At 43.1% G+C, this 19,397-nt stretch overlaps 3 protein-coding genes across 4 annotated transcripts; 2 read left to right on the top strand and 1 right to left on the bottom strand.

Annotated features, from left to right (window-relative positions):
- Positions 1-1,781: 1,781 nt before the first annotated feature.
- On the bottom strand, positions 1,782-7,561 carry LOC130701429 (proclotting enzyme-like). Its single transcript, XM_057523406.2, has 9 exons — positions 6,991-7,561; positions 5,144-5,342; positions 4,657-5,014; positions 3,534-3,764; positions 2,764-2,852; positions 2,580-2,665; positions 2,232-2,506; positions 2,011-2,168; positions 1,782-1,946 (listed from the first exon to the last, which is right to left on the bottom strand). The coding sequence occupies exons 2-9, from the start codon at positions 5,270-5,272 to the stop codon at positions 1,788-1,790; spliced, it is 1,485 nt and encodes a 494-aa protein (XP_057379389.1). The 5' UTR covers positions 5,273-5,342; positions 6,991-7,561; the 3' UTR covers positions 1,782-1,787.
- Positions 7,562-11,041: 3,480 nt separating this feature from the next.
- Positions 11,042-13,463, top strand: LOC130701430 (kynurenine aminotransferase-like). 2 transcript variants are annotated; one of them, XM_057523408.2, is made up of 12 exons: positions 11,042-11,143; positions 11,212-11,435; positions 11,495-11,547; positions 11,619-11,716; positions 11,778-11,883; positions 11,954-12,084; positions 12,161-12,401; positions 12,463-12,629; positions 12,704-12,820; positions 12,885-12,954; positions 13,026-13,189; positions 13,251-13,463. In XM_057523408.2, exons 2-12 carry the CDS (start codon positions 11,215-11,217, stop codon positions 13,308-13,310), a joined length of 1,428 nt encoding a protein of 475 aa, XP_057379391.1. In that variant the 5' UTR covers positions 11,042-11,143; positions 11,212-11,214; the 3' UTR covers positions 13,311-13,463. The 2 variants fall into 2 exon arrangements, with proteins under 2 accessions (XP_057379391.1, XP_059353088.1); XM_059497105.1 differs by having other exon boundaries at positions 11,083-11,143; positions 11,209-11,435.
- Positions 13,464-14,492: 1,029 nt separating this feature from the next.
- Positions 14,493-19,356, top strand: LOC130701407 (ral guanine nucleotide dissociation stimulator-like 1). Its single transcript, XM_057523372.2, has 9 exons — positions 14,493-14,908; positions 15,765-15,866; positions 15,948-16,201; positions 16,268-16,446; positions 16,542-16,738; positions 16,851-17,090; positions 17,236-17,511; positions 17,638-18,490; positions 18,559-19,356. The coding sequence occupies exons 1-9, from the start codon at positions 14,882-14,884 to the stop codon at positions 18,789-18,791; spliced, it is 2,361 nt and encodes a 786-aa protein (XP_057379355.1). The 5' UTR covers positions 14,493-14,881; the 3' UTR covers positions 18,792-19,356.
- Positions 19,357-19,397: the final 41 nt, after the last annotated feature.

Below are 19,397 nucleotides of genomic sequence, written 5' to 3'. Positions count from 1 at the left end.
CGAATAAAATCGGACAGTTGTGTCTCCTATTTATATGCTTAAGCCATCTATATGTTTGCTTCTCACTGCAACGTAGATATGTGCATTTTTTTTTGTCGAATACGAAGCTACGGAAATTTTGGTTATCAAGGTCTTCTTTTCAAGGTGTCATCAAGGTCCAGTGAAAGGAATGTGTCACCTTAAATGAGAGCAGCTATTTGTTTTTCATTACAAACAATTTTATGTTGATGTGCAAGGGAGAGTGAGACGTCCATTGCTAGTTGTAACCAATGCTCCATTTTTTTTTGTGCATCAAACACAAATAAAATTGGCCGAGGGGTTTGACAGCTTTTGACGATGGACATTTTAACCTATACTTGTGTTTCATTGGTGGAATCAGGGCACGTCAAATACTTCATGCAGTTGGTTTTTTTTTCTGAATTCGAAAGTCCATCGACTGTTGAATGCGGGCCATGCGTGTTGTCCACCTTTTCCTACAAACAAAATCAAGGATTAGAATGCTTGTCCACCTTGTATGATTTCGCAACAACTTGTTTGATATGAAGGCAAAAATGAACTAGTAGACGGACGTACCGGTTTTCCTCGAAAATACTGGCCCAGCATTCATGGGCATAGCCTATATTTTCCTTCGTCATTTTGCCCTTGACTAGAGACTCGGAAAAGAATTCGGATAGTCAGTAGAATGACACAGACATTCAAATCTCGATCATGTATTCAAATCGTTGCATCGCACAACGTCAGAATCGTCGGCAACCACCACAAATACAAGAATTCATTTTTATTAATGGAAAAAAAAAATGCAGACGGTGTTTTCTATAGGTGACGTGCGCCCGGAATAAAAGAAAGACGTTCAGAAAAAAAAAGATGAAAATGGAAACGTGATTGCTGCTGTGATTGTTCTTTTCTTTCGGGAGGTGCCAATGGAAAAATACGCAAGCCAATATGAAAACCAGAACAAAAATAGTATACAAAGAAACGTCAGTTTTCCCATGAATCTGTTTGATTAAAGTATATAGACACAGCACAGGTAGTACAAGTAATGCAGACCAAAGGTCTGAAAAAGTTAGTGACATAATTAGTAGTGCCAGCCTACCAAATCACCTATAATGAAAAAAAAAAAAAAAGAGCCTGCGTGCGATCAACGACGACGACAATCAAAATAGTCATATCTAAGCATCGGGAACGATCAGGGTGAAATAGCAAAGATGTACAGAGCTCAACGTAAAAAAAAATAAAGAATTCAATAGGGATGCACCTTATAAAAATGTAGACGGGACTATGTTTTTCTCTATACATTGCTCATGTTGCTTATACCGTCTGACGGATTTCGTTTCTTATTGCTATGGACACACCGATCGATTTGCCAATATTCAGAGTTGCTGCGAGCACTATCTTACGTGTACGTACAGTAGAATGAAAATAGGATATTTTTTTTTTTTGTGTTCTTTTCTAAATAGTTCGTTGGTCCGTTTGTGGAACGTTTTCCTCGGTCCGATCCGTCGGAGCGATTTGAGCCCTTGAAACAATAAAGCCAAATAAGACAACAGGGTTGTATACCATCTGCAACGATGGCAATAAAAAAAGGAAAGAAAATCGAAAAAAAAAAAATAAAAGATTGATAAACAGGAGCTGACGATGTGGTGTTGAGACTAGAGACGGCGGCGCGATTTTTCCGCACGCATCTCGCTCCCTCTCTCCGACGACTGAAGTTTGCACTTTCAGTTGCCAGCGTCTTGTCGCTTAGAGTCGAGTGCCATTCACCCCCCTCCCACACATACGAGTTTCGTTTAAGAGAAAGCGATGTGCGATATCCAATCGGTTGTGTAAGAAACTCGATGGTAAATGCCCGGCTGGCCGTTCTGGGCGCACGAATAGCCGGCCGAGACGATACCCACCAATTCCCATCGTCCGTTTTGTTGCAACATCAATGGACCGCCCGAATCTCCCTGTTGTTAAATTTTAAATAATTAGATCTAATGAGGATACGTGCATTGGATATATTTCGATTACTTGACACGAGTCTTTGCCTCCATTCCGATATCCGGCGCACATCATTTCGTCGTAGATGATGACGTTGATGCCTTTGGACGAGTGCCAATCCTCGCACTGTCGGTTATCGATGATGGGAACGTCAACCACCTGCAGAGTCTTGGGTCGAACTCGAGAACCTGACAAACAACGAAACGTTTATTGATGTTTGGAAAAAAAGGTTGTGTCTGATTTGACTGGACCTGCTTGCATGGCGCCCCAACCGGCCGCCCAGGCGTATTCTCCTAGAAAGTCGTCGCCTTTCTCCGGCAGACAGATGGGCGAAATGTGGGGCTCGTAAGGTACGTAGCGATCCAACCGGAGGACGGCGACGTCGTAACGATCGGCTTGCGGAGTAAATTTGAAATAAGGATGGACGTGGATCTCGGAGACGCCGACTTGCAACGGCGACAGTGGCTCCACATCGGAATTCAAAGAATATTCACCTAAAGTGATTTTCACTTGTTCCGCTTTCGCTCTGCAATCGAATCAGAAAACAGTTCATGTCGCAACGTAGCCAAAGGAGAATGTGGGACAAGTGACACACGCACCTGGCGACGCAATGGCCAGCCGTGACGACAAAGTAATTGTTGAGCAAAGAACCACCGCAACGACTCGAACCGATGCGGATGTATGCCTATCCATTCCAGCGTAAAGATCAAAGAGAAGCGCATGTTATTTTTATTACATAACCGATAACGTTTGTGTTTGGGGGGAGCTGATAAAATGACTCACCTGCCAGGGGAAAGTTCCAAAACCTGCCTCGTCTCCACCGACGATACGCCGTTGAGCCGTGTCCCGTCTCTGTAGCGTCGTACCGCATTCTATCAATTTCGATCAATAGAAAAAAACAAACAAAAGAAAAGCGTTGGAAACGAGAAAATAATTAAAAAAAAAAAAAAAACAGGTGGACGGCTTCATCCTATTGGCTTTCTTTTTCTAGAGGGGAAAAACATGTCTTAAAATTGTACCGGAAAGTTATTAGGCGAATAAAGAGGCTGCCGTCATGAAATCACATCGCCAAATGAATAGAGCGAATGAGAATGAAAAAAATAAAGTGATGTCAATAAAAAAAAGGGGGAGTAAGTGTCGTGAAGCTACAACCAGTCAAACAGGTGAAAATGAATGGACAGTGAGAGGAAATGTGCGTATATCAAAGCGGGTTAGTCAATTTCGATAAAGTCAGTTAGAAAATGGTCGGGTTAGATGTGATGGTAGGCGGAATGATTGGCAAAATGGGGAATGGATTTCGGTTTAGGGGGATGTAAGGGTGTGTGTGTGTTTGATTGGTGTGTGCTAATGAAATTCCGTGAAACGAATTATCAGAAAAGCAACTATTTTTTTTTTTTTTGTTTTTACAAGAACTACGTTAAGGAAGCGAAATCTATTGAAGGGATTGCCTATATGCAAATTGTTTTTGTTCTTTTTAAAAAAATGGTTTTGGACTATGGGGTTTTTTGGTTTTTTTTTTTTTTTTTGGGTGGTTTTGTTTTGAAACTACGTACGGGCGTCGCTTCTGACGGGTCCGTACGAGACGTCGGGGTGTTCGAGTGAGTCGACGTACGGCGTCGGCGGCGCCGGACTGATTCCCGGCCGGTGGCAGCAGGCGAAGAGGAATCCACCGCAACTCTTCTGGATCAGGCCGCCCGTCAGCCAGCAGAGCAGGAAGAATTCGCACGAATCCGTGTAGCAGATCTTGGAGTCGCCGAAGAAGATCCGACGGTTGCTCTCCGACACTTTTTTTTGCCATTTGCCAGGATATTTGGGTTTGTTTGTTTTATTTTGAAAGATGAGTTTTTTTGTTTTTTTTAGATATTCCCATCAATCATGACGCAAAGGAGGTGATGGGAAGGTTTGAAGATAAGGAAATGAAAACAAAAATACAAAGTGGGTGGTGATGGTGATGGTGGTAGTGGTGGTTGTGGTTTTGAGGTTTTGGGTTTTTATATGGTCCAGGTATACCCATCACGCACGCAAACACGCAGGCACACACGCACATACAGAAAGGCAAGACGATAGTGACGTTTTTTTTTAGAACAAAACAAAACAAAAAAAAAAAAAGAAAAAAGAAAATCATGTCAGAGCTGTGAGTGATTCAAATCGAATATCAATCGAAATGATGTAAAAAAAAAATAAGGTACAGCAGCTTTAATGTCCATGTTTTTCGTTTGTGCGTGTGTGTTATCATATACAACGGAGACTGGCATCTCCCGTATAAATAACCACCCCACTTTTTGAAAAGGCATGCTGCAGTCTCTCTAAACTATAATCAAACGCCAAAAGAAACGCTAAATCAATTGCTTCTTTTGAATGGAATGTAACAACAAAATGGAAAAAAAGCGACCCACTTTCCATTCATCCTCTGGCTGGCCGTTATTTATAGCAAAGGGGAAAATGCTCTCTCAAACAGTGCCGTGTTTTCAAATGTGTCGGCTTCTCTTTTGCCGATTTCTCTTTTGATCAACGTCAATCTTTTCTAACTTGCAATCTACCCTTCCCACACATGGACAATGGTTGCGTCAAAACAGCCTCCGTTGCGAGATTGATGGCAATATGCATCAATGACGTCATCAAACGTCTATCAAACAACGAGGTGAAAAAGGTACGAAAGAGACACGGTCGACTCACGTTCGTTGTGCCGCGGCGTGTGCAGATGGCCCTCACCTCCCAGGTAAAGCCCTGGGCGTTCTTGCTGTTGCGGTTGGAAGTTCTGAGCAGGAGGCGGCGGTGCTCCCATAAAAGTCGAAGGCGTCGGTGGATACCGGAACTGATTGAATCGGCCGGGTGGCAAGACGAACGGCGGAGGCGGCGGAGGCCTCTGTCTGGCCATTTGAGCCAACCGGTTCATCGTGTGCGGATCGCGCAGTTGCCTCAAATTCGACATCCTCTTCATGAACGTGCCGGGCGATATCTCGGCGCTTCCGTTGTTGCTGTTGTTGGCCAAATCGAACTGCAAATCGAGCAATTCACGCAGGTCAGAAATCACCTGATGGAAGTGAAGTTGGGCGTTGGGCAAGAAAAGAATAAATCCAAAAATAAAAGGCCATAGCAAAAAGAGGACTGCGCACATTTGATTTTAAAAGAAAAGCAGAAACAAAAAGGACCAAATGTTTACCTGTTCTTGATCGAGGGCGTGATCCGATTCATGCTGGTCTGGTTGAGCCAAGACGAGGGCTGGTATGAGAACAACTGCCATCAGGTAGTACCGATGGCACAGCTGATTTTTCCTTCCTGGTTGATACATACCGACTTGCTTCCGTTTTCGTTTTTGATTTTTGGTTTACAGACAACGCAAAAACGAGATTGCCTCCCTCCTGTCATTTTGATCCAAGGGAAAAATGAAAGAAAAGCAAAATTTGAGTGGCGGACGATAACAAAAAATGGAGCAACAGGAAGTCAGCAGTTGTAAACATCAAAGAATGTGGAAGATAAAATGAGAAAGTTGAAGGGTCACGTCCTCGCCGTGGGCTGCTCGTTGAAGGGGAAAGCGATAGGTAAAACATCCTGTCTTTCTCCCAAAACACGATTAACAATATAGTACCCCCTCTTAAAACGTATGCTTAAATAATGCGGATGAAAGCAAATGGAATTCGAAAAAAAAAAGGACGATTCTGTAAGAAGCAACAGACCGCAACTTAAGATGGCATCCACTTCTTTTCTTTCTCATTTTAAAAGGAAAACATTTTCCAAAAGAGAAAGGAAACGAGGGCTGACCTCATTGATGAGTCAAAGAAAAACTTTCTCCCAGTTAGCGCTGACCAGTTTGATCCTAAACCTCTTGGCATAGTTCCTCGAAGTGTGTGGTGCTCGGCCTCCCCATTTCCGACTTGCATTTTTCATCGTTTGATGGATAGGAACGAGTCAAGAATCTAGCGCCTTGGCGCTTGTCACGTCATAACAACCCCGAGAGATGAAGATATAAAAACGTGACATGATTTTGAGTGTCATTTTTCGTATTATCTACGGTACTAGAGAGGGGGGGACAATACAATGCATAGGAAAAAAGGGGGATAGTCGATGAGAGAGAAACGGTATGGAACTAGGTCAGCCCGGCAGACGTTGACACAGTTCCGATGATGGAGTTTGGGCTAGCTCCGGCTTTAAGCTTTTGTGCTGGAGTAGGAGGGGAGGGAGTATTTTTCTCCAGCCATCAGCTCAAGTGGAAGGAGTAGGTCTCTCTCTCTCTCTCTTTGCCTGCATCCGCCAGAGGGTTGAAAAGAGAAAACACTTTTCTCAGCCAAAACGCTGTGTGTGTGTCTACGTATTGTTAAAGCAATCCTCCTCTTGTATCGGCCCCCCTCTTTTCTCCTAGTTTTCTCTCGTACGCATCCTACCTCTTTTTTTTTTTTTATTCTCTTGTTTTTTTGTTTTTTTTTGGCTGAATAACTTTCTCCAGTTTTCATCTCGATGACGATTTTCGGTGTGTGTGATTGTGCGCCATGCAGCGTTGACCGTTTGTTTGTGTCTTATTGATCTATATTTCAGCTGAGTGATTCGCCCACTTTGTTTCCGTCTTCCTCCTTCCATCGTTCACGTGAAAATGTATGTTAGATTCGGTCGTCTGGCCGCGTGTCGGTTGCAGTCAAGGAACCGCCAAACGTGGCACAATGAAAAAAAAAAAGAAGAAAAACATGGACAGATGGCAGGTGATGGATGACGCTACCCAACACGGTACTCTATGCACATCGCAGCCCAGTATATAGGCTAATGAGCGAGATAGTTATAAGAACCGAAAAGCAGTGAAGCGACGCGTCGCGCGTGCCTATCTGCATAATAACAAACAAGAGACACGTCGTCGCAATGAGCGGCACACCAGCACTAACCAACTAACCCACATTGGCTATGACCATATACCAATGCCGGCCATCATCTAGGGGTATCGTGGCACTCTATACGCTCGTGCAAGTCACCGGCTTCACGTCCTACCAATGCAATCAATCGATGATTGAAAGTTGAACTTACCAAAACAAAAGGCGGTGCTTGATGGATCGAGTCTGGCTGATAAACACTCTATTTTTTTTTCGTTTCAAACTGCAAACGGATCAATCCATAGGTGATGGTCTTTGTTGAAGAGCTCCTTTGATGGCCGTCGTATTCGAACTATATCCGCAGCGAGTTGTTGATGTTTGGCGGACGGGGACACTTGAAGTCGTGAACTGATGATGCAACTGTGGGCCTTTGACGTTGATTATTTAAAAGAGCGGGACAAAATGAAACGCAAAAGAAGAAGGAAATTAAAAAAAAAAAAAAAAAAGCGATGAGACAACACGATTTGTTGTCGAAAACAAACTAAAACGGGCGCCGAGGAGCGACTGGAACGTGTCGAGTTGCCCTACAGCTGCTGTCACTACAACTAACTGACGAAATGTCCAGCTCTCGTCTATATGTACTACGGCGCTGTGGTGAGGGACGAAACGAAAAATTCTCTTTCTCCGCCTCTACCACACAAACACACGCACACACACGCACACACACGCACACTGAGAGAAAGAGAGAGAGACGGTCTTTTTGCTCGGTGTATTTGACTGTCGAGAAGCGAGCGTGCGGGAAGAGAGGAGCCCTGTAGCGACCAGCTCGACTGCCAGCCAAATACTGAAAACTCTCGACGAGAGGAACACTGTGAAGAAGAACAAGAAGATCGGGCGGTGGGGGGGGGGGAAACAAAAAATGCAAGAAGAAACACCTGGGATTGTGGGGTCCTATAGAACGAAAAAAACCTGAGTGCTATCAAACAGAGACCCACTTTCTTCCATCGCCAACAGTCAGCCGCAGAATTTTCTCTCTTTTCTCCCGACTCTTTTCTCTCTCTCTCTCTTGTTTATTCTTTTTTTTACTAGTGAACCACCACTTCCCCAATGCCCTCCCCATCTTCTGCAAATATTCATCATTTTTCGTGGTGTACACCATAAACAACATCTTCATTCTTGAAGTTGGTGGCTTTGCGCCAATACTCGAGTCAACATGAAACGATGTTACATCAAATGTTATACACAGTTTTGGAGCTTTCTGTTGACTGAGTATCGAAAGGTATAGCAGGAAATCGCGTCGAAAAGAGAAAGTGTCGCTCCAATCAGTCGATCGCTTTCTGGACATGCACGAGAATTGTATACGGCAGGTCTACGGTTCGGTTATCCCTGTTGAGGCAACAGGAAATAGCCTTGTTCTTTTTCACATTTGCGAGTCATTATATTTAAACATTTCCTTGTGCGTTTTACTTTCACCCATTTCAAAACAATTGATTAAGACTTTTTCTTTAGTCGGCTCGCTTGTGAAATTGTTGTCCGGCAAGCTGCACGCACAAGAGAGGCAAGTTAATGGCAATCCGCTAACTGGCAATCATGGTGGCAAGGACATAGAGCAAAGGTGATTTCCTACGTAGGCATCGAATACACAAACACACACTGTGTGTCTGTGCATATTTGTATAAACGACGGGAAGGATAGGGGACTACTGTCCTATATTTCATTCTTTTCTTCATTCAAGACAGAATGTTGCCTCCTTTTTTCTTTCATGGAATCAAAGAAATAGAAACACCTGTCGTGTGGCACGCGGTTGCTTACAGTAGCGTGATGCCAGTCATCCGCCGAACGATGGATAGCAGCACACCTCAGTCTTGTGATAAATGACGACCTCATTCGGAGAAGAAGACTTGAATGTAAAGCTATACAGTGTAGCTAAGATCGACCACTTTGAACCGGATGGACCTAGCATTCAAATTGTTTAAATAAAAAAAGGAATGTTGCAGCAGAAAAGGACAACAGTTAGCCATTCGAATTCTTTGTGCGGTAGGAGGTGATACGCGGTTGTGGCGCTTCCCTTTTAACCAACGAAATCGAGAAATCCGAAAGCAAACAACAAGGAAATGAAACGGATATTATGAAAAATCGACGAAAAAGCAACCCCGCAGACGAGAGGATGTAGAGCGATGTGCCGACCTACTTTCACCTCCATCTAGACTTCTTTGGCCCTATAAGAGTTATTTGCAATTCCGCCCCGCAGCGTGTCCACAGTTTTCTTGGCCGATCAAATTCGAAAGAAGCTCACCTTCGTTTTCTGCAAGAACGGCTGAGTGATGTATGTGGCTGTCAGACACACAAGAGCTGAATGCTTTCTTAATGATCATCTTCTCGCCATAGAAACGGCCAACCGCGGCCCAGTTAAAAAAAAAAAAAAAACTGTTGAATTCGGCGGGAGTCGGGATAGAAACCAACTGCCGTCGGAAAACTACGGAGAGTTCGACTGAGTGTTTCACTTTCCACCTATTTTTTTCCCCTCCTTTTCCAGGGCAATTCAAAGCTTAGATTTGAGCATTGTTGGTGCTGGTGAAAACTAGCATCCCCTCGGAGCATTTGATACAAAAGTAAGCCAGCATCCAAGGCATTTTGCAATTTGAATGATCTGACGAAACGTTCCATTACTATTCACTTGTAAAAGGAGAAGATCTCAAACATGAACCGTGTTTTTCGAGGAAAAGGTTGACTCCTGGGCATTAGCAATGGGAGGACGTGTAGCCCATAATCACATGATGAACAAACAAGTCATTTCTCCATTTTGCTCATTTAGTTGCATACAAGAGAAAGTCTCTGACGCTATAAGCGGGAAAAGTTACTGGCCGTACCAGCACCGTTCGCGGCGGTTCAGGTACAACAAGTTCTCAGATCTCTTTCCAAACACCCATTTCCCTCCACCTTAAAAAAAAAATACCCGCTTTTCACAAGAACACATCATCACTGACTTTTTTCATTTTTCTTTCTCCTCCCTCAAGCGCATAACGATTCGAATCGACTTTCTCCATGGTCCAGTAAGTTTCTCAGTTGGATTGCGTAGTCGGCTTTGAAAACTCTCTCCTGTATTTATTTTTTAAAACGCATTGGGGACTCCACCCACCCGAACATATTGTTTGCCGGCAGAAAGAGAAACGGAGAAAAGAAATGAAAACTAATAAAAAAACTGACCACTGATCTGCCGCTGGGAAGTAAGGCGACAAGAAAAGTCAGAAAGCGACTCTTGTTATCGTTTCCCTCAATTGAGTCACGCCTGTTTTTTTTTTCAAAATTTCATTTTACTGCGCCTTTTCCCTTTTTATCCGGCAATATTGGTCGCATCGATTGAAATATATCCGCCAAATGGTTTCCTTTCCCTCCACTACTTCAACTTCGTTCAACGCTCGGCGTCACCGACAAACATCGTGTGTGACTTTCTCCACGTATCCTTTCTCTTGCACGCACCGCATGTACCCCAATGGGCATTTTCTCCTGGGCACGCATACGAACGATCGCACGGATCCCTCGTGTGTGCTGAATTATGGAATAAGAAAAAACTTTCAACGCCAGCACGTTTTCGCTCAGCTTTTCTTTCTTCCTTTCTCCTGTCTTGTTGTTATGTTGCCAAAAAAAAAAAAAGCGATCTGTCAGATCGAATGCGGGGGGAGGGGGGAACATTGTTTACACATTTTGAATGCATAAATTTCGTTCGACGATTGCAATCAGCAAATAATGCGGTTTCAAACGAGGTCTAGAATGCATTGTGGATGTCATTACATTTTTTTACTACTATGATCTGACATACGCATCAACACGGATGCTCACGTACGATTAGACGGGCGAAAATTTCGCTTCCTGTCAGGCCATACGGGTAACCGTAGCTTATGTTTAACACTTTCTTCTGCGACCTCAATGTTATAGGACCCAGTTTCAGGCTGACATAACTTGCTAGACGATCACATTTCGTTTGGTTTAATTTTGGATGATGGCACCGATCTATTGTTTACAATTCCAAAAATCGGTCATAAACTTCATCGATGACATGAATGCCGATTAAGGTCACCAAAAAGGTATGCTAAACTTATCGAAAAAAGACAGAAACAATTGAATTTATTCAATAGAAAACTAAACTAGTCCCTCAGCTATTCAACACCTACATCTAGAACGATTAGCATTTTAAATGAATATAGAGTCAAATGAATCGAACACGTAAATATAGTCGAAACCAGTTATTCGTTCAACTAGTCGAAACCAGTTGGCAACAAACCGAGCCGCATCAGACGATACGACTTGGCAAAGAATTCGGCAACAACTTGTTTACATTTTCTAAGGGCACGCTATCCGAAATACAGGTATATTTAATAGGTGACTTTCTGTTTAAGGAGAGCAAATAAGCAATTGTTCTCGCAATCTTTACCAGGTCATGCTTTTGTCCACAATCAGTCTTCGTCAGCAATCTGTAGTTCGTTATCTTGTTCCCTTAGTAATAGATTTTCATAACCCACGTCGTCTGGGCTCAGCTATCGATCTTCGCGACACTTCCTACTTCGCGCCTGTGAGACATTTTAGTCGTTCAACTTTCGCCATGAGTTCCTCGAAATTTCAGTTATCCAAAAAATATGAGGGCCTGGAGAAAAATGTTTGGTATTTCCAATATTATTCTACGTAACTATGCATGGCTGAATTTTGCAATTTGCGTTTAGGGTTGAATTTATTGATTTAGCCATTAAACACAAACCTCTCAATCTTGGTCAAGGTAACATTTGAAATATTTTATAAATGTCTTTCTTTTTGTTGTGTTATTCTATAACCAGTTTGAAAATTAAGGGTTTCCTGATTTTGCTCCACCAAAGCATGTAACAGATGCTCTAGCAGACGTAGCCAACGGCGACAACATCTTGCTGCAACAGTATACCAGAGGATATGTAACAAATAATTGTCACTTTTATAAGTAACACACCTATTCTGTAATTTGTCAAATTCAAGGGTCATCCTCGTTTGGTTCAAGCCCTCTCCAAACTATACAGCCAACACATAGGCAGGACAATTGATCCTCTGACAGAGATACTGGTTACTGGTGGTGCTTATGAAGGTAAAAAATGTGCACAAAACCTGTGATGTGAACAAATTCTTGAATATTACGATATTTAATGTTTGCCAAGCTCTCTTCTGTACCATTATGGGATGTATCAACCCTGGAGATGAAGTCATTATAATCGAGCCCTTTTTTGATTGCTATGAACCCATGGTTCGCCTTGCCGGTGGAACACCCGTCTTCATCCCTCTCCGACCTGTATTCATTTGTTTTCTCTACGTCATTTGTTTTTTAGTTGTATCCTAATGCTATGCTTTATTTTATTTTCAATCAGAAAATTGGCGAAGAGGGCCATTCGTCTGAATGGAGATTAGACGAAGCAGAATTAACTTCGAAATTTACTAGTCGCACGAAAGCTATCATAGTCAACACACCCAATAATCCACTGGGGAAAGTCTTTACGCAGACAGAGCTCGAATTTATCGGCCAGCTATGCATCAAGTGGGACGTCATGTGTATCATGGATGAGGTGTACGAGTGGCTTGTTTATGAACCCTACCGCCACTTTCGAATGGGTGATAAATTGTTCCAATTCATCTTACTTCAATCTTATTAAACGTTTTGTTTACTGCATAGCTTCGCTACCTCACATGTGGGACCGCACAATTACAGTTTGCTCAGCCGGAAAGACTTTTAGTGTGACAGGATGGAAACTGGGATGGGCATACGGTCCATCCCACCTGATGCGCAACTTGTGTGTGGCACATCAAAATGCTCTGTATACATGCGTCACACCGACTCAGGTGATTTAATTATGCTTTTAGTTGTGTGAGAGAATTACGTCTAACTAACCTTATTGTATGTGACTCTTCTGAAGGAAGCCGTCGCTCGCGGACTAGAAATTGAACTAGAAAGATTAAACACCGAAGAAAGCTATTTCAAATCGTTGCCAAAACTCTTGGAGTCAAAACGAGATTACATGGCAAAATTTCTGGTGAATTTGAAATCTTCATTCCTATTCATGTGGTACGATTTCTGAATGGCTTTATTATGTATAGACAGATGTTGGGATGAAGCCCATCATTCCCGAAGGAGGTTATTTTATGGTCGCCGATTGGTCAGCTCTAGGTGATTTCTTTTTATACACAAGTTTCATTTCTCTTCTTGTTAAATTGAGCGTGATGGCATATGAAATTTAGAGCCCCATGCCGATCTGAGCGAAAAGAAATATTCCCAAAAAGATTACTGTTTTGTTGAATGGCTAACGCGAGTCAAGAAGTTGGCTGGTATTCCTCCTACAGCGTTCTATTCCGCCGAAAATAAGAATCTAGGAGAAAATTATATACGCTTTTGTTTCATCAAAGTAAGACTTCCTCTTGTTTTAATCCTCACATAGTTGATTATTTCTCTTATTTTTAATTTAGGAGGACGCTAATTTGCAGAAAGCCGAAGAAATCCTCAAAGAATGGAAGAAAAGCATGTAGAACCAGCATCAAGCAAGTAATAACTAGAGAAACTACGTAAGAAACGATACATTTTAATGATCATTATATACTTGAGTTTCGTTTACTCCTGGAAGGCTCCAAAATTTCGTGTTTTCAAATACAGACCTCACGGATAGGAAATTTGCAGGAGAATTCCCATTCGTCTTTAGCGCCTTAGTTGCCAACAGCTTGGCTTTCCAGATTTGTGGAAGATTTAACCGCCTTGCAAAATAGTCATGGGTATTCATCAGCTGATGCCCGAAAAGCAGCTTGCATTAATTTGCAACGTCCAGAGATTTGTTTGGGGTACTAAAGTAAGAAAACCACGAAAGGTTAATGTCTACATTCCTTTGCTTTTAGCCTTTTAACCGTGCAAAAAGTGTACCAAGGCCACTAGATTATTCAGATAAGTCCGCGTTGGATGACGCAAGGTACACTACGTAATTCTGTTGACGTCTCACCTTGTAACTAGACAGCGCTCTGGCACAAACTAATTTGCGCAGGAAATGAAAGGTCGCGTCTGTGGCCGCTGTATCAGGATGTTCAGTTACAACTTGGTTCAAATAGGGTAAGTACCAAACAAGACATAAGATACTGTTCAATATCACCACGAGATTTAAACGCATCTGTGATTATTCAAGTGCAAAACGCCGATGGTGGCGACAAACAGTTGATAACGGGCTCCTCTGGCAGTCAGTCGGCTATCCTCATGAGCCTGTCCAATAATTTTACACATCTTATTTCATATAAAACAGTGTTAGTGAACATACTGTTATAAAACCTATCTCGCGATAGGTCGCGTGTTCCTCTGCATCGTAAAGCATACTATTTCTCATCCACCTCGTTCACTGGGAATTTCCGTGTAAAGGGTAAAGGGCGATGGCCGCTCGTTTTCTACCGTTAAAAAGGAACCCACGTCCTTTCCCTGTATTAGATTCACTTAAACTCATCTACGGGTATGTCGCTAGAGACCAAAACATACAATGATATAATTAGGGGTTAATTCTCTACTTGCAAGTACCGTTATAGCTGTTCACCTCCTTGGCCTACTTTAAGGACCGTTTGTTTCCTGTGTTTTTGAATTTGGCGCCTTTCATGTTTTATTTTGAAGTAAAAAAGCGATTTGGCAACGTCCTTCTCAAGGGACAGCAGCCAGCCCCCATACACAGAAAGAGAGAGAAGAAAAAAAAAACAAAATGGAGTTGAGAAAGCAGCAAAGCAGGAAGTGGAGCTACCTGTTGTAGTTGCGGGTCGGGAAAAGTACCCATGAGACCAGTGGTTATACTAGTGAAGAAAACTGTGCCGACTGTGAAAGAACGTTTTTAGATTCCTCTTCTCTTTCGTTTTTTTTGAAAGATTAAGTGAATCTCTTGAAGATGCATCGGTTTGACACTTCCGCATTGAACGTGATGTGACCTTACTCTTGGATCATTTTTGCAGTTTTCCTGGATTCACGTACTAATCTTTGAACACTGTATTCATCACGGAAACTCTGTGTGGTGAACAGTAGTGGAGTTGTTTGAAATGTTTGGGGAATTCTGCTCTCAGTTTTCCTACTCTGATAGTTGACGATGAACATTGATGGAGACACCAACCAGGTATTTTTTTCTAGATTTTAATGGGAAGCTAATGGGTCATTAGATTTAAGCAGGGCCAGCCATGCACCAGCTAACTTCCAATATTATTGGTTATTTTGTGCTCCACTTTGAGATTGCGAGCAATTTGTTTCAATAGATGACCCACATATCAAGCAAGTCATTCAAAATAATGAGTAATCTCCAGATATTGTAATACTAGGTGATGGCTGAGACAGTTATTTATTTTGGATCCCGTGATCATTTTCGCAGCACCATTACATTACATACAGTTTGAACAATGGAATTTTCCTGAGGTGTGAGAAAGTAGGTTAAGGACCGTGGACAGGCGCTTCCGACGATCTGAAAACGCGCTATTCAACAACATCTGCCGTAGCTCGCGGTTCTCGCTGTGGTTTTACCGATTCGTGCCACTGAATACTTCATGATTATAAAACAATAGAGCCTCTCCCCCTTCTCAGATCGGCTGGAGAGGAAGAGTTTAATTGGAATGATGTCTCCGAATCTATTTCTATCAGTCGACCATTATTTTATAACCTTCATCACAATAGTGCGCTGAAGGTTTTCCCAGGCCCTCCCTCACTTCCATAATGAATTCGATTTATCCGATGGCCATCTTTCTTTAAATTTTTGGCGTCCCAAGAATTCCGATGAAATGAAAGGACATTCAGGCGTGTCGTTTTGCTAGTCGTTAGGATTCGATCGCACGCAATTCAACCACCGTGGCCGAATAATTTGAGAAAGAGAGTAACTCTGAGCAGCGCTAAAGGCTTCGTGTGCGACCAAATTTCCTCTGTGTTTGTGGATGTGAAAGTAATCTTATTTTTTGAATTTATTTATGTTTCTTTGGGTTCAACAGCTCCCGACATGGCGCCTGTGGGGGGAGGAGAAAACAGAAGGAGCCGTCTACGCTGTCTACTTGAAGAAAGTGCGCTACCATGTACCCAGCAAAGCAATTAGCGTAAGTAGCAACCTATATAGGACCATATGTGTTGTGGTTGGCTTCATCTGGCATTTATGTAAACATTCCTTTCTCGTGCAGGACTCTGAAGATGATATATCTCATCTGGAGTGGGAAACGGTCCGAGTCCGGCTTATCAAGGCCGGGACTTTGGAGAAGTTGGTGGAGAGTCTAGCCTCCGACACTGGAGAGCTTGAGTCGACGTACGTCAACGTTTTTCTAGCTACTTACCGTACCTTCAGCACGGCCAACCAAATACTGGGACTCGTAGCCAAACGATATGCGGACCTTAATCACCCGACCGTCATGGAAGCCGTGCGTTTGCAGCACAAAAAGTAAGCTATTTCTTTCATTTATTTTGACTGTTATTGTTGCTCATCGAGGCTCCTCTTTCTATTAAGAACTCTTCGAAGCACTTTGCATGTCTGGTTGGATGCATTCCCGGAAGACTTCCGAGACCCACCCGATTACCCATTGCTCAACCAATTTTTGGCTTTTTGTGAACAACACGCCAAGGACAGTGAACTCCATTTTAAAGTGAAACACCGAATGGAACGCTTGATCAAAAACCCCGAACCAAGTATGTACTTCTCTTACCGAGCACCCGTTTTATTTCATTTTTTTTATGTCTGGAAAATTATTACGTTTGTTCTTCTCCTTTTTGCGACGTTCCAGTCGATCAATCCCCAAGCATCCAGCGTATTTTGGCTACCAACCCCGATCTAACTTACAGCGGTAACGACTCGAACGGTGGTAGTTCGGTCAACGGCATCTGCAACAGCGGTGATAATACGGCCGATGCCAGCCTACACGCCATCTTTCTCGAACTGCCTGAAAAACACATGGCCGAACAACTGACCAGACTCGATACGGTACGGTATCTTTAATCGCCTCCAAGAGGTTTCTCTTTTTTTCCTTATCGCTTTCTTGAGAGGATTCTCAAATTCTTCTTTGCTCGTTTGTACTTAACCAAACCACCAACAGGAATTATTTAAACGAGTCATACCGCACCAATGCCTGGGAGCTGTTTGGTCGAGGCGAGATCGCGACAAGGGCAAAATCGGAAAGGGCGCTCGCTCCTCCGAGGCTTCATCCGTTGCGGCTACGGTCGAACAATTCAATGCCGTCTCTTACCGCGTCATCAGTACGATATTGGTCGGGTCAACAGAGCCAAAATCGCAACAAAGGGCTCGAGTTATAGCCAAGTGGATTGACGTCGCACAGGTCTGTCATCTCTCTTATTTTCTAAATCGTTGTTACAAACGAAATGCAAAAAAAGGAAATACCCTTAACATTAGTATGGCAAGTGTAGCTTCTGTTTCGAGAAGAGAGTCGAAAAATTTAAATAATGACTTGTTGTTTCATACAGGAATTACGGGTTCTCAAGAATTTCTCATCGCTGAAGGCCATCATATCGGCGCTACAGTCTAATCCCATCTACAGACTCAAACACGTTTGGGCAAACGTTCCCAAGGAGAAAGTAGAAGTATACGAGGAATTGGCCAGGATATTCAGCGAGGAAAACAATCAATCGGCGCAGAGAGAGTTGCTGATGAAGGAAGGAACGGCCAAGTTCGCTGAAACGGCCGGAGAAAATGACCGGCAAATGCAAAAGGTTATCCAAAAGCAGGCCAGCCACTCCAACGTGAGTTTTTTTGTTTTCCTTTTTAAATTCATTCCTATTTTGTCTTGTCGCATGAATATGGCAGGTGAGAAAACGAAATTCGTTGGAAATCTAAAGTACCGTTTTCTTTTTGTCTTTGATCAACAGCTGATAAGTCACGGAACCATTCCTTATTTGGGAACGTTCTTGACGGATTTAACGATGATTGACACGGCCATTCCGGACACGACCGCTGATGGTTTAATCAATTTCGACAAAAGAAGAAAGGAATTTGAAGTTCTTGCGCAAATCAAATTGTTGCAAGGGGCAGCTAATTCATACCAAATAGCCACCGACGCCCGTTTCGAACGCTGGTTCGAATCCCTAATGGTGCTGGACGATCGGGAGGCCTACGAATTGTCTTGCAACCTGGAGCCCTGTAGCTCGGGCCCCAGTTCTGCGCGCAATAGCGAGAAATTCCCCCGACGTAAGCCCAATGGTTACGGCCACCGCAAAAATGACTCAATCGCAAGTACGTCGAGCAGCTCTAGCAGTCAGTTCCTTTCAGAACTCGATGGTGCCAATAGCGCCAATCTTTCGCTCGGTGAAAGCTCTGCATCTCTTGAACAGAAAATGTTCCACACGCATTTATCGTCTTCATCGAGCAGCTCTTCGCTCCCGTCGTTGGATGTGTCGGTGAGCAGTAGTGGAGGCGGGACCACGGGACTCAGTGTTGGTACCCATTCGTCTTCACAGAACGCGACACCAAGTAAAGCTGGCAGTTTGCCTCGCGGAGTGACGCCCCCTTACAGCGTCAGCCCGATGAGGACGCCGGATTTTTACGTGATTCGCGTTTCGATCGCCACTCCGTCCAAAGAAACGGAGGGTATCAATCTCTATAAGAGCATCATGGTCAGCAATCACGAAAGAAGTCCTCAGGTCATTCGCAACGCCATGGTGAAGCACGGTCTTGAGGGTAACCCAGAGGAATACACACTAGCTCAACTTTTACCCAAAGGAGGTACGTACTTGGCCATTATCATTGCGTCTAGATTATAGGGTAATCATTTTTATGGTCTTTCGATTTAGAAATGGTTCTGCCCTCCAACGCTAACGTCTACTACGCCATCAATACCAGTTGCGATTTAAATTTTATTCTACGACCCAGAGGCGAATCGGCTCATCAAAACACTCCTCCCGGGTCGGGTTCCGCTTCCGGTCGCTCCACTCCCACTCGCCTTCGAATGCGGGACTGCCACAAAGACTCGTCCACCAAGGACACACTGAAAGCACGGAAAAAGATTCTCTCTCTTGGTTTGTAGAATGAATCCAATCTCCACTTGTATATTAATATTATTATTATTATTTTCTGATCTGATGAGATAACGACAGCAGAAGCAGCGATTTCTCTTTTATTTTGTTCTATTCGTCTTCCCTCGTCTGCCCCCTCCTTTTTTTTTATATACATGGTATACATCATTCTATTTTCATAATGTGATAACGATGAATCTTTCAAAGAATTGTGCGTACTTTATTGCAATCAAAATGTGTTAACTGCATGCAATGATGATTGTGTCTGTTTGCGTACCTTGTTTGATATATCTATGACTTAAAAATGTGTGAAGCAGCACCTGCGTAAATTACCGCACTATCTTCCATCTGCGTGATCTGGACCAATTTAAACCCGGGCTCATTTTGTTCTTTTCTTCTTCCAAATATTTGCATCATCAACGAATTCTAAAGCGGCTTTTTACATGTTACTCGACAAATTTTGATTTATCTTTCTTCAAAGCAGCCCCGTGTTCGATTTCAAGTGTCCTGTGAGATTCTGTTATTTTTTTTTTCCCGCGCATCTGCAACGATGTCAATAAAATCATTTACTATCTATGCCCGCCATTTTGCCTGGCTTTTAATAGGTCAGCAGCCAG

The sequence above is a fragment of the Daphnia carinata genome, chromosome 10 (genome assembly GCF_022539665.2).
Source record: "Daphnia carinata strain CSIRO-1 chromosome 10, CSIRO_AGI_Dcar_HiC_V3, whole genome shotgun sequence".
NCBI classification, from domain to species: domain Eukaryota; kingdom Metazoa; phylum Arthropoda; class Branchiopoda; order Diplostraca; family Daphniidae; genus Daphnia; species Daphnia carinata.
This window is presented reverse-complemented; position numbering and strand designations above follow the sequence as displayed.